General features: G+C 38.7%; 1 protein-coding gene across 1 annotated transcript in view; it reads left to right on the top strand.

The window, feature by feature from the left end:
• Positions 1 to 7,133: 7,133 nt before the first annotated feature.
• The window catches only part of BRF1 (BRF1 general transcription factor IIIB subunit), a 243,669-nt gene continuing 235,384 nt past the window's right edge, over positions 7,134 to 15,418 (top strand). The window contains exon 1 of the mRNA XM_070931601.1: positions 7,134 to 7,432. Coding sequence (XP_070787702.1) covers positions 7,246 to 7,432 — 187 coding nt within the window. The 5' untranslated portion in view covers positions 7,134 to 7,245. The remainder of the gene's footprint in view (positions 7,433 to 15,418) is intronic.

Below are 15,418 nucleotides of genomic sequence, written 5' to 3'. Positions count from 1 at the left end.
GGGAAGAAACCATGTTGCCCTGTCCCAGTGCCAATTCCCACACAGCTTGGCAATGAGACATGTCACTACAGCTGACTGCATAGGGTTCAACATGAAGAGGCCTTGGGAAAGTGACAGGTGTGTTGCTGCTATTCCCCTCCTACCTTGTTTCACCACTGACTGCTCTTAATATGAACAGTAGAAAACTCCTTAGATATGAGTTGGGTTGACTTATCACAGGCTGCTTAATAAAAGTAATTACGCAAACCCTAAACGCAAACCCTAAACGGAAACCCAAACGCAAACCCTAAGTGTTGGAAATGCGGTCATTGGCAAGGTACTTTCTACCATACGTGGTGGACGTGTCCTGAAGCGAGGAAATTCTGGAAATTGATACAAAAATGGATCCAAGAAATAATAGAGGAGGAGATTGCCCTTATACCAGAAATTTACCTCCTGGGAGTTCTGAAACGAGCATATGGGAAGAAGAAGAAATATCTAATTATCCACATCGTTACAGCTGCGAGAATGTCTTATGCACAAAATTGGAAGGAGAAAAGATGTCCAACTGAGGAGCATATAGTTAACAAAATATTGGAATGCGCAGAAATGTGTAGATTAACATATGTACTAAATGAGAAGGAAGATTCAGAGTTTTATATGGTATGGGATTTGTGGTATAGGTGGTTGGGAAATGAATGCAAAAGTTAATTACTAAGGGGGACAACACTTAACTATTAACTTAACTTATGTACTATTATGACTTATAATACATTAATTTCATAAATATCTTACGATTCTAAATTTAAATTATCTATATAACCTATTAGCTACCATATTTATAAGCATATAGTATGACTACACGTTGCCAAACCGAAAAGGTTGGATTGTAATATATTTGTTTATTCAATAAAATTAAAAAAAAAAAAGTAATTATGACTTTTAGCGACCACATAGATTTTGTTCATGCGAATTGCACCCTAATATGGTTTTCCAAAGAGGTACCCATCATCACTGTAACTGAATCCCTCCAACTTACTGTAGTTGCTCTCGTCTTCTCTTTCCTTCGACCTTTCTCAGTGTTAGAGCCTTCTCTAGAGAGCTGGGTCTTCACATAATATGTCCGAAGTACAATAATTTGTGCCTTAAGTGAGAACTGTGGGTGATTTGTTTGATTATTCATTTTTATACACAAAGAAATACTGAGATTCGCAATCCTATGGCTAGCCCTTTTTTTTTTTTAAAAAAAAGCCTTTTCTATGATTATTTTCTTCCTGATTTGAATGAATACAGGGGGCTTTCTCTCTGCCTTCCCTTCCCTTCCCTCTCCTTTCTAGAGCCACCAATTACGTAAAATTGGGTCTTTGCTCCACACTCCTCCAATCTACTTAGATCACACTAACCTTAACCCTAACTGAACTGTCTAAATTCTAAGGATAAAATCCTAGATTCCTTTTATTTAACCTTATTCCCAGTTGCTCTAGTAGAATTACTTCAAAATCTAGGCCCCTGTTCCCACCCTGGAAGATGGGAATCAAAACCTACCCTCCTCAATATTGACTGCTCACTTGCTCTGTTGCAACTTCTAACCAATCATACAATTGTTCTTTTCATGCCTTTCAAAAAAATTTTTTGGGACTGTTCCATTAAAAAAGATTAGCACCACCTTCATACAACACTGGCTCTCTGGACTAGGAAACGGAGATGAGCACTGCCCTCTAGAGTCAGACACGACTGGGTAAGAGAAAATTTTACCCTTTTATAAAAAGCATTGCTAATTCCAGTGCTTGGAGCTGCAGTTCTGTTCTCTCACTGTCTTTGGCATGGCATTTTCAGATGGACATTGGGCAGGCAGTTGGGGGAGTGGAAATGATGATTCACCCCATCCCAATTTTGATCCTTCTACCTCTTCCTTATTTCTAACTAACTAGCCTTGGATCTTAATATAAATATAAGCAATTATTACAACTGCTATTGCAGTACACCTCCCAGATCTGCTTCTGAAGCACAAGATGATGTCTGAGGATTACTTATCCTTTCTAAATTAATTTATCAGTAGTTCAAAAGTTGGTTTTGTTTACAGAAGTGCTCTGAGTGAGATAAAAGTAAGGATTTAGCTCCCTCTGCTGTCTGCCTCCTATCATTACTGAGTACGTGCTATCTTAATAGCCTGGAGTGGACCACTTTTTGTTATCAATTGCAAGGAGTTCTCACTTGTATAACTTGAAAAGATGTCCTCTGCATAAAGGGCAAATTTGAAAATGTGAAAAAGTCTGTTATTAAGTACTTTGTTACAGTGAGATAAAAAAAAATGAGGATGCCAATTCCTGAGAATACGCAGAAGTATTGCTTCTTTCTTTCTTCAAGCAGCTGCTACAGACAGAGAAGACCCAATTCACTTTCCCTAGTTAGTTAGCAATTTATTACCAGAATATAACTGTATTGATTTTTGGTGCTTTAAATGAATACCTCTGTAAAAATCCTTTCCAGCTACAAACAGGCCAACTTGAATTTAAACAACTAAAATTCCTGGATAAAATTTTGCTGGCTTCTTCTGGTCTGGGTCAAATTTCAAGAAGTGGGTTACAGAATAATTTCCATTGCCAAGAGGTTGGACTTCTTTTCTACAGCCTTGAGGATGGAGAAAAAAGAAAATCACATATCTGCTTTAAAATCTCCCATTGCAATAAGAGTGTGTAAATGCCAACCTATGATGGAATTAAGCAACCTGCCTCAAGTCAGCATATTTGAGTGAACATTCATAGTAGACAAAATAATCTGGAATATTTCTTACTAACAAAGACTAAACATGTTGATTTTTGTTCCCCAAAAATGTTAACAATCACTTTCAAACTGATTTAGATTATAAGTGTCCCACAGAGTACAAAATCATTCAAAACAGACATCTTGCACTTGGTTATCAATCCTAGCTATCAAAATCCAAAAATATGCATTGAATGACCTCAAATGAAAATAATACACATTCTCAAGGAGCACCATGCAGTACTGAAAAATAATGGTGTAGGAACTTGTGCATATTGAGATAATAGTTCAGGTTCTGTACTTTCTAGCATTTTTAATGTGGCATATCGTTTTGAGGCTGGCCTAAATTTAAATTTGTCTTTAAATATTCTTATGCATGTTGCCCTTGAACTTCTTACTTCAATCGTAGAGAAACTTCTGAGTTTCTGAGGCTGGAGAGCAAAATCTAATGGATTGTCAGTCTATCATCTTCATTTAATGACCCCCATAATCCCTTGCAGGGTGGAGTCTGGGCAACTGAATGGAGCAAGCAGAGTGATTTAATGGCTGGATGCCCTTCCTGTCGCCAATGTAGAGCTTTGTTCAGCAGATACATTCTCAGTGCTCCCAGAGAGTGAAATAACTGCCTCTACATAGGATCAAACTCACAGCCTCCCGATTGTGAGGCGAGAGCTCCACCTCTAGATACCAGTCTATATTTGATGAAAAAATGGACACTTAGCCATGGGAAACTGTTCCTGGGACAATAACTAGCCCTGAAAAAGTGGAGGCTGATTCGGATAATTGGAGCTGAGTGCCAGGCACCCAAAGATAGTGCCAATTAAGAGCTGCTAGGCAAGGCCAACAATTCTGGCTATATAGCAGCCAAAACCTGGTTTCATTCCTCCATTGCAAATGGATCTTCAGCTTATGACCCTGGGACAGGGACTTGTGAACTGCCTTGGCTCTTGGCTATCAGTCTGCCCTCTTAACAACAGCAGGCCTTTTACCTTTGGCTAGTCTCAATTTACTGATTTATTAAAGCACCCTGCTACAATTTATTACCAAGAACATTGACTTTAACTGTATAACATATCTGTGGAACATTTAGAACCCTCATTGTTATCACTTTCCCAGCTCCTGTGTTTGCTGCCTTAGTCAGAGAATTATGTTTTTTCTTTGCCTATTACTAGTCTTGGCCTCAAACAGAATGTTTGCTTTTTCCTGTTTGAGAAAGTGACATTACTAGTAGTAGCATGTAATATTGACAGGGAATGTAGAATTACTATTATTATACAGCTATAATTACTGAATTTCTGAATAAATTCCTGAATAAACTGATTTGGGATAAATTGAAGAAATATTCTGTATTGCTATCAGCTATCACGTACTGCAGTATAGTGTTTTGATGTTCTTGGTTTACAGTGCAATAATACTTTTACGCCCGTCAGGTTTACAAATTATGTTATACTGTAGGAAGTTAGCACCTACCCCTTTCCTAAAAGAATGAAATATTTTAGGAAATATTAAAAAGGCAGAATATTATGTTTCCCTGGATGAGAAATGGAGAATCATGTTTTAAAGACGAAGCAGCTCCCATCTGCCTGCCCCCACCTTTTGTCAATGGGGCAGAGGCAGAAACTCAATCTTTGTCAATGGACCATCACCTGCAACACAATAGGACCCATCTAGCAACAGAAACTAACACAATAGGACCCATCTAGCAACAGAAACTCACCACATGGCACCTGGGAAGATTACATCAGTCAGCAAGGCTAGCTAAGACCTCCACCCCCTGGAAGTCTGACAACCAATCAGGATACTCTTTTGGGGCCCCAGGAAGTTCAAAGCCAGAGAGGGCATAAAACCCTCCCTAGGGTTTTTTTTTTTTTGTGGGAGTTCAAAAATATAAGCCCTGAGCTGGAAATAAATTAGCTTATTTCTCAAAGTCAGCCAATGTTGGGGAACCCCCGAAGTCCAGACTTCTTTCAAATTGGTGAATAATTCTCGTGTGAAAGTGCCCAAATATTACATAAAGTGGCCCAAGTGAAAACAATTTCTTGAATATTATTTTGGCAGTCTATCAATATTATGTGTCAAAGGGTCATTTTCAACTCTTATAAACTGCAGAGGTATCTTTTCTCCTTGAATTTTCAATCATTTTATATAAATAAAAAAACAGAAATGTTATATGTTGTATAATATTTTAACTAAAAGTATTTATATATTTAAATCAGGGGTCCTCAAACTTGGCAGCTTTAAGACTTGTGAACTTCAATTCCCAGAATTCTCCAGGCAGCATAGCTGGCTGGAGAATTCTGGGAGTTGAAGTCCACAAGTCTTAAAGCTGCCAAGTTTGAAGACCTCTGATTTAAATGTACCAGACAAGTAAATAAATAGCTTCCACATCTCTTTAAACACAGTGAGATTGATTTCCAGACCTCAGCTGTTTTTCTTTCATTTTTCTGCAGTCAAAAAACCTGGCACATCTAGCATTACCGCACTGGAATATTATAACATGGACCATGTCTTATTGGAAAAAATAAAGGGAAAATCTGAAAAAGGGACAAATCTGAGAGACTTTCATAAAGATAAAAAAATTATAACAGTTATACAATACAGCAGTGTACTGTATTTCAAACTTGGCCACTTTTAAGATGTGTGGACTACAACTTCCAGAATTCTTGCTGCTGACTGGGGAACTCTGGGACTTGTAATCCACATCTTAAAGTTGCTAAGGTTTAGAAGCCTTGCAATATTAATGTCAAAAGGATTGCTAAGGATGGCTACAAAAGGCATATATCCATGTTTTAGTCTTCTCTACATACAAGTTCACCTGATCTTTGATTAAAGAACCTGATCCTTTACCTACTCAGGGTTTTGTGTTCTGGAACAAACTTCAGAGACTAATTAGAAATGCAGAAAAAACAATTGCTACCAACCTGCCTGTTGAGGGTAAAACTGCCCTCTGCAAAGTAGTGCAACGGACCAGACAGTGAATAGATACGTTGCTTAGCAAAAACACACAGATAGTCACAGACTCTGAACGTTTAAAGAAAAATAAACAGTCTTTACTTGTAGTATAAAAACAAACTTGGCTTCTCAAAACAACTTCTTCAAACAATCACGGTTTAACACAAAACATAGTTTGCTTACAATTCCAGTTCTCTTCAAACACAGACACAGTTCCTTCAAGCAGTTCAACCTGCAGGAGCAGGAGCAGGAGCAGGAGCAGGAGCAGGAGCAGAAGTGAACAAACTTCCTGCCTTCCTTTATATGTCTGCTTAGCACAGCCAATTAGTCATCTTTGTAGCAGTTAAAGTTACAGAACATAGTTTTCTATATATTATCTACCCAACCGTAGGATAAGCATCCAACACTGCCTTCCATTGAGGACCTGTATACTGCACGAGTCAAAAGGAGGGCTGTGAAAATATTTATAGACCCCTTGCATCCTGGACATAAACTGTTTCAACTCCTACCCTCAAAACGACGCTATAGAGCACTGCACACCAGAACAACTAGACACAAGAACAGTTTTTTCCCGAACGCCATCACTCTGCTAAACAAATAATTCCCTCAACACTGTCAAACTATTTACTAAGTCTGCACTACTATTAATCTTCTCATTGTTCCCACCACCCATCTCCTTCCACTTATGACTGTATGACTGTAACCTTGTTGCTTATATCCTTATGATTTATATTGATATTGTTTCCTGATTGCTTATTTGTACCCTGTGACGATCATTAAGTGTTGTATCTTATGATTCTTGATGAATGTATTTTTTTTTCCTTTTATGTACATTGAGAGCCTATGCACCAAGACAAATTCCTTGAGAGCCTATGCACCAAGACAAATTCCTTGTGTGTTCAATCACACTTGTCCAATAAAAAATTCTGTTCTGTTCTGTTCTGTTCCCTATCCTATCCTATCCTATCCTATCCTATCCTATTCCTGTTCCTGTTCCTATTCCTATTCCTATTCCTATTCTATTCTTTACTGAACTGACCCTATAGTAAATGAGGAAATTTATCTGTCATCCCGGCCTTTTGGACCAAAAGAAAAACCAAAAACTCTTGAACTCTCCATACTTCAGCCTCCTGCTACCAAATCACCCGTCGGCGGGGGGTGGGGCGTGTAGCGGGAGAGGGAAGGCATTCTAAAGGCTAAGGAGCAAGTAGTAGCGGCAGAAACTCTTGTGAATTGCAACGTTCGGCGTTCTAAGACGCCTTCGGGGAATCCCCAAACACCCAAGAGGCGGACCAGGATACACTGCCGCGGAAAGTGGAGGCTCGCAGTAGCAGGCAAGGCCTCGCGAGAAAGGGCGGTTTTTGGAGGCTGCGGCTCCTCCTCCTCCGGCAGCGAATGGGCGGCTGAGCCAGGCCTGCGTGGAGGAGGAATAGCGCGAGAAACCGCCGGCAGTGTGTGCTGAGCGAGGAAACCGGCTCGGCCCGCTGCAGGGAAGTCGCTCCAACGTGCTTGCTTGCCTGCCGGCCGGCAGCCGCCGCAACCCCCGTCAAGATGTCCGGCGGGCGGGTGTGCGCTGCCTGCGGCGGCTCCGACATCGAGGTGGACTCAGCCCGGGGCGATGCCGTCTGCACCGGATGCGGTTCGGTGCTGGAAGACAACATCATCGTCTCCGAGGTGCAGTTCGTGGAGAACAGTGGCGGAGGCTCCTCGGCAGTCGGGCAGTTCGTCTCCCTCGACGGTGCGAGCTTGTGTATTTGTGTGTGTGTGTGTGTGTGTGTGTGTGTGTAGCGGGAGTTGGGCCCGGGGGCTTTGGCTTGTGGGTGATGGTGGGACAACCGAAGGAGGAGCAGCCCGATGCTGCCTCTGCTACTGCCGGCCGTGACGTTGCTCCCGTGAACAGTGAATTGCACGTGGGAGAATCACAACTCCTCTGCTTCCTCCTCCTGTGTCTCATACAGAATTTGCTTAGTTTAAAAGCAAAGCAGTGCAATGACAAAATCGCCTATGTTGACACTGTTAAGAATACAATGTATGTGCCACTGTAGGAGCCTGTAAGGTGTGTAGTTTGTGACATTCATTTAGCAGAAAAGTACAATTAAAATACAGTTATGACTTATCCACAGTTGATATACATTTGATTTTTTACTCTTCTTGGCTCACCTGCCTTCATGAATACAGCAGCTGAAGTTGTATGGCACTGAACATTTTTTTCTAGTTTCACATATTGCATATCTAGAGGACTATTTAAGAACTTTAGGGAGTTAAGTCCATGGAGAAAGAAACACCTATTCAATCTAGGCTACAGTTTTAGACAAATTGAGCATTGTAAATCTCAGGCATTATTATATAAATATCCCTGGTATTCTAGTTTGGATCTAATCCTGAATATGGAAGAAATCATTGTGTGTTTTGGAACAGGGATATCAATAGGCTAATAAGTCTCAGCTATATTTCTCTGACACATCTGAACACCTGAAACCTCTGACACACCTGAGGTTTTGCTGACCCTTGACCAATAACTTGATGCAGAAGTGAGCTGCACTTGAAAAGACATGGATCCCACAAATAAGGGGTTTCTGGGTTCATGAAATAAGAGGCTGCTTGCTCTGACGGAATTGCATTTCTCTGAAAAAAAGTATGTGACACCAGAGGCTCAAGTGTCAGCAGCAAGGAGAGGCAATGCCATGATAAAAGAAATGCACTGGCTGATATTTTGCTTCTAGATAACATTTTGATATTAACCTATAGACAATTTGGAACCACTTTGAGAGAATATTTCTATTATACAGAAATGCTGAACAATTGCATTCACCATCAAAGGTTGCCTTGAGTCCATCACATGCAGTAGAAACTCATTTGAGTTCAGCTGGAAAGCCTTTTCTGTTACACCAATTTTGGAGTGCTTACCCTCTAGAAATTAACCATGGATTATAAAAAAATTTAGAAGCTACATTGGGTAGTTCATGATGGTATGATTAAATTGCTTATAATTATTATTACATTATGAGTTTTCTTGTATTTTTTTGGTAGTATATGTTTTAAAGTCTACACTGGTTTTGAAGGAGTCAGTGACAAATAAATACTTTGAATAAATCAAAAGGGAGAGGTAATAAATACAAAGCAAAGTGATGGAGAGGGAAAGGATGACATCTTCCTTTTTTTCTCTGAAAAAAAAAATAAAACATATTGTAATTGCCCTACAAGTAGTTTTTGAGTCAGAATTGTAATGGAGCCTGCTGATTTTATGTTTTTTTTTATTGTGGTTCTTAAGTAAACAAAGGGGTTAACATAAGTGTGGACACCATGGTTGTTAACCAAGTTGTTAAGAAATAAGGGTAGGGGTAGTGAGTGTAGCCTCTTCAATGGGGTAAATGAGGTTTCTAGATCACAGATGTCAAACCAGATTGTGTCACATGATGTCATCACGTGACATATCACAACATTTTACCTTTGCGAAGCTGGGATGGGTGTGACCTGCATGTGATGCATCCGGCCGTGGATCGCCAGTTTGACACCCCTGTTCTAGATAATTCAAATTCAGTATTGAAGGGAAATAATTCTGTTAATTGGATTCTTGATTTGGTAAAAAACATTCCTAGTTAATGCTAGCTTAAATATGATTGCTCAGTTAAGATGAATAATCTTAATTGAAAGATGCAGCAATTATCATCATCTTGGTAAAGGAAAAAAGTGTAAAACCATGTTTAGATGATATGAAAAATAATTATTAAATGTGCATGTATACAGATGTAAAATTTTATAAAATATAAAAAATTCCAATGATCTTTCTGTTATTTAGCAGATATATATCTGCCCCGAACCATGGTAAATGAAGATGTACAGTTGCAAGAAAAAGTATATGAACCCCTTGGGATTACGTGGAATTTTGCATGAATTGGTCATAAAATGTGCTCTGAACTTCATCTAAGTCACAACAATAGAAAAACACAGTCTGCTTAAAATAATACTACACAAACATTAGATGTTGCCATGGTTTAATTGAACATAACGTGTAAACATTCACAGTGCAGGGAGGAAAAAGTATGTGAACCTTTGGACTTAATAACTGGTTGACCCTCCTTTGGCAGCAATAACCTCAACCAAACTTTTCCTGTAGTTGCAGATCAGACCTGCACAACGATCTGGAGTAATTTTGGACCACTCCTCTTCACAAAACTGTTTCAGTGTAGCAATATTCTTGGGATGTCTGGTGTGAATCGCTCTCTTAAGGTCATGCCACAGCATTTCAATCGGGTTGAGGTCAGGACTCTGACTGGGCCACTCCAGAAGGTGTATTCTGTGCTGTTGAAGCCATTTTTTTGTTGAATTACTTGTATGCTTTGGGTCATTGTCCTGCTGCATCACCCATCCTCTGCGGAGCTTCAGTTGGCGGACAGATGGTCGTACATTTTCCTGCAAAATGTCTTGATAAACTCTGGAATTCATTTTCCCATCAATGACAACAATGCGTCCAGACCCTGAGGCAGCAAAGCAGCCCCAAACCATGATGCTCCCTCTGCCATGTTTTACAGTGGGGATGAGGTTTTGATGTTGGTGTGCTGTGTCTTTTTTTCTCCACACATAGTGTTGTGTGTTCTTCCCAAACAACTCAATTTTGGTTTCATCTGTCCACAGTATATTTTGCCAGTAGTGCTGTGGAACATCCAGGTGCTCTTTTGCAAACTTCAAACGTGCTGCAATATTTTTTTTGGACAGCAATGGCTTCCTCCGTGGTGTCCTCCCATGTACTCCATTCTTGTTTAATGTTTTCCTTATTGTAGATGTGTCAACAAAAATGTTAGCATGTGCCAGAGATTTCTGTAGGTCTTTAGCTGATACTCTAGGATTCTTCTTTACCCCATGAAGCATTCTGCGCTGTGCTCTTGCAGTCATTTTTACAGGACGACCAAGCCTAGGGAGAGTAGCAACAGTGCTAAACTTTCTCCATTTGTAGACAGTCTGTCTTACCGTGGACACATGAACATCAAGGCTTTTGGAGATACTTTTGTAACCCTTTCCACCTTCATGCAAGTCAACAATTCTTGATTGTAGGTCTTCTGAGAGCTCTTTTCTGCAAGGCATGGTTCACATCAGACAGTGCTTCTTGAAACCAGTAAACCCAAAACAGGTGTGTGTTTTTAAAGGGCAGGACAGCTGTCAGCAACACATCCAATATCATCACACTGATTGGAGTCAAGGTTGGCTCACTCCTGGCTCCAATTAGCTCTTGGAGAAGTCATTAGGCTAGGGGCTTACATACTTTTTCCTCCCTGCACTGTGAATGTTTACATGTTATGTTCAATTAAACCATGGCAACATCTAATGTTTGCGTAGTATTATTTTAAGCAGACTGTGTTTTTCTATTGTTGTGACTTAGATGAAGTTCAGAGCACATTTTATGACCAATTCATGCAAAACTCCACGTAATCCCAAGGGGTTCACATACTTTTTCTTGCAACTGTACATTGATGCATTATTGTCTCCTCCCCACCCAGAATGTTATTAACTGTGGGGAGATGCTCTTTGCTTTGTGGCCTGGGGGCTTCAAGATGCTTGATTACTCTAAGTTGTTCTTCTTTACCTCCTCTTTTACTGCTTCGGGTATCAAGATAGACAGAAAGTTCTGGTTCTTGCTCTTCTGGTGCCACAACCATTGTTAATGTTGTTGTAGTGTGTTTTAAGTTATAACTAATTTGTATTAGAGTAGTAGATCATTTTCTGCTGTTCCCATTTTCCCCATCTCCAACACCCTTCCCCCCCCCCCCCCCCGCCTCCTGATTCTCAAGGTGCATCATTTAATAATATCATTTGATGCTGGATGAGGATGTTCTGATTTATGGGTCCTCAAGTGAAGAGCTTTCTCAGAGCAAGATACAAAATTATACGTGTTCCCACTTACATGAACGTGTGCTGGTTCTGATTTGGTTGCCTCGCACCTTTCCTATGGATAGCCAGAACTGGCTATTAGAGAACTTATTACTTGCAGCTGCTTCTATTTTGAATTATTTGCATTTATTGTATCAATGCTTTTCCTTTGCTATGGCAAAGGTAAGCAGTATAATTTTAGAGAAGAGAAAGAGGAGGGTTTTTTTTGTCTCCCCATAGTCCTTCCTATATAGCGGTGTTTCTCAACCTTGGCAACTCTAAGGAGAGTAGAGTTCAGCTCCCAGAATTCCCTAGCCAGCAACTGGCAGGGGTGTTCTAGGAGTTGAAGTCAACACTTCTTAGAGTTGCCATGGTTTAGAAACACTGCTATATGAGGTCTGCTCAGAGAAGTAGTTAATGTTTGCTTGGATTAGATTCAGCTCTCCATCTCTAATTTTATGGCATATTTGGAATCATTCCTTTTAAATAATCTTTCCCATATGATATTGTATTTCAGAGTTCCAGGCTGACTGACTTCTGTAAGCTAGCACTGTTTATGTATTTATATATTTATGGGTGGGTGTAAGGAACAAAATCCTCAACAATTGTTTATAGCTCAACCTGTATAATTCTCATAGTTAAATCTAATTTATTTTAATTTCCTACTACTTGGTAAATGCTAAAACTATTTTTGTGTCTTCTCTTCTCCAAGTATTTGAGTGTATTCCGTTTCAAAACATGTAGTACATAAATAAATTATAAAATTAATCTACCATTATTAAGATAAAGATATTTTCCAGATGAATTTATCTTATAGTTACCACATCTATTTTTCTTGGCAACAGTATGGAAGTCGATTGCTACTGTCTTCCTAAATATTTTTTGTTGTCCAGTCTAAGTCTCCAAATGGGAAGTTAGAAATGATTATCACACTTTTTTATTGTAAGAAAATATAAAATTTTATTTCAGTGTCTGTTAGAAGTTTTTGATTAAGTCGATTGTTTATTTTTATTTATTTGTGTAATTTGCATGGCTATCATCATTAGCTGGCATTGATTGTTTGAATTGTTAATGGATGTCACTGTGTTTGCAACCTAGGATAAGCAGGTGAAACCTTAAGAGCACAAATTATTTATATTGATTTCTGGATCCTTCTTACTATAGTCCAGTATTAACACGTGGGCAATGTTTGAAAATGAGGTGGAGATGATTCTGAATGAAAAAAGTATTGCTCAGGGAAATCAAGTGTTTCTTTACCTCTTTTATCAGGAAAAACCACATCTTTGCTAGCTGTTATAAAGCAAAGTGTAATATTAATATCTTGTTAGGATAACTGTTAGTATTTCACATATTGCTCTGTTCTCAACAGCATTGTATTTGTAAAGAAAGTTCCCCACAATATACTATAAGTAGAAATAAGTAATATTTGCAGAATTAAAGCCCTGATTAAAAAAAACACTTAATCTCTCCCCTGGTATAGCTGACAAAGTGAGGCGAGCCTGTGGTTTAGAGGTAATACATCTACCTAATACATAAGTAGCCCAGAAGGGTATGGCTAGCTGACGAGAGCTAAATAGCTTGAAATAGATCTTTATTTATTTGTCGGTAAATATAAATTTAACATGCAGAATTCAGTCTCCTAACCTTCTTTTTTTTTTTTAATTAAAAAGTTTTTAAAAATTTTACACATATTTTCCCTTCCCTCCTCCCCCCTCCTGCCCCAACCCTCCCCCCCCCGGACTTCCCAGAGCAAATACAGGATATAGCATTTAACAAACATATAACCCCCCCCATAAGCTAACTATCTATAGATTTATCTCCCTTTTACATTTTAACTCCCCTTGTTCCTATCTGAATATAACTATTTAAACCAAGTATTTCTTGAAAATAATCAATCCAACTTTGTTCTTGTCCATTCTTCAATAATAAGCAAGTCTTCTTTCTTCCAGCATTGCACAATCAAAACCCAATTACAATTAACCATCACATCTCCAACCCTTACATATATTAGCACATTAACACATTAACAAAATATTTTAACCAATCTCAAATAAATTATATTGTAAAAATCTTATTTTTACTTTTTACCCCATAAACTCATATTGACTCTTCCTAGAAACATTCCTTACTTAATAGCTTTGCATAAACTTATTCATTTTATTCCCTACAAATCCATTGCTTATAATCAAATAACATCTTCACTATTTGATATTTATAAAAAATATTGTGAAAACCTTCCCTCAACCCTTGCACCACTTATATTTTCCTTATAACCCACAAGTTTATATTTATTCTTCAACAAAACATTCTTTATAAGCTTATATAAATTTTTCAGCAAAGCATTCCTTAAGATATAACTTTAGTGTTAATATACTTCAGGACAAAAGTAAAGGTTTGGTCAATAGCCCATAACAATTCAAACGTAACATTACTTAATATAACTTTTCAAGACAAATGTCCCTAAATATAAGTAAATCATTTATTTATACTATAGCATTACTTTTCAAAACAAATCATATCCCTAAATATAGATATAGTCATTCGTTTTCACTACTACTATCCTCCCCAGGCAAAAAGATTGTAATTTTTCCCTCTCCATTTTTTCCTGACTTTTTTGCGAACCTTCTTCTTCAGTCTTATTCCTCCATCTTCTTTTATTTTTATAAGTTCTTGAGTTTTCAGCTGAAGTTGCTGTACCTTACAATCTTGTTCTCTTCACAAAGTAATTCCTTTAAGTAAACACACCTCTTTGACTACGATTGAGAGTCCATTTTTGTAAAAAAATTGTAAATTTCCACTTCGAATCCTCCTTGTTATATTAGAAATCCCAACATCTCCTGACAATTTTCCAGTTGACTGTATCAAAGCCTCTGGAGAAATCTCTCTCAATATTACCTGGTTACACTCCTTCAAATCTCTCAGCCTTTCCTTCTTAATTTGAAAAACATCCATTCCATTTTCCAAAGGCACATTAAACTGGATTGTTTCTTCCACCTCTTCATTCAGCAACTCACTATTATTTGGCAACTGAAATACCGATACAGTATCTTCACTTGTAACTTTGTTTTGAACTTGAATAAAATCCTTGTTAAAAAACCCTTCCATTCTTTCCAACACGGAGGTAAAAGATTCTAAAATTTCTTTAAAGAAATCCACAATCAGTATTTGTGTGTTTATTGATGTTTGTAATAGTGAGCCTTCATCACTTTCAAAAAAGCCAGCCATTTTTTTTTATCCATCCACTTTGAACAATGCTGGGTGTTAACAGCTTTATCGAGAGTTAACTTTCACTTTCACACCCTATTAAGCACAAGCGCCATTTTCTTCACTCCTTTAAGCAGCTTCAAAAAGTAGCAATTTAAACGTGGAATTAAGGATTTGTTACTTGCAATTGTCTGTTCTCCTGTCTTCACTCCATCTGCATAGATAATCAGCTTAGATCTCAATAAGGATTGCAGATGTGGTCGCGACGTTTTTTTCTGCTTAAAGCAGAAGCGCCCTGGATCTCGGAGTTTCACCAGACTTCCTGGGGAGCTCTCACCCTCCAAGCCCCCAAAACTATTTCAGGGGCTTTCGGGGAGCTCTACCCCCATCCAATTGCTCTCCTTTCCCTCTTCTACCGGGGGAAAGGTTTTCCAGCCGCCAGACAGCTGATTTGCTGTCAGGGCAGCTTTACAAGACCACAGGGCTGGCGCTCCGAAAGAGAGCATCCAGCAACGTCAGCAGTGCCACCGGAAGTCCCAATCTCCTGACCTTCTTAAAGGCATTGGAATGTGGGAATAATGTGGGGATGTTACTGGAAGGGATAAGAGTGAATTTTTTTTTACTTATTTTGAGCAGTATTAAGAACCAGAGGCAT

The sequence above is a fragment of the Pituophis catenifer genome, unplaced genomic scaffold (assembly GCF_029215685.1).
Source record: "Pituophis catenifer annectens isolate HBS135680 unplaced genomic scaffold, rPitCat1.0.hap2 SCAF_1, whole genome shotgun sequence".
Classification (NCBI taxonomy): Eukaryota; Metazoa; Chordata; class Lepidosauria; order Squamata; family Colubridae; genus Pituophis; species Pituophis catenifer.
Note: the sequence above shows the minus strand (reverse complement) of the source record. Positions and strands in the feature narration are given on the sequence as shown.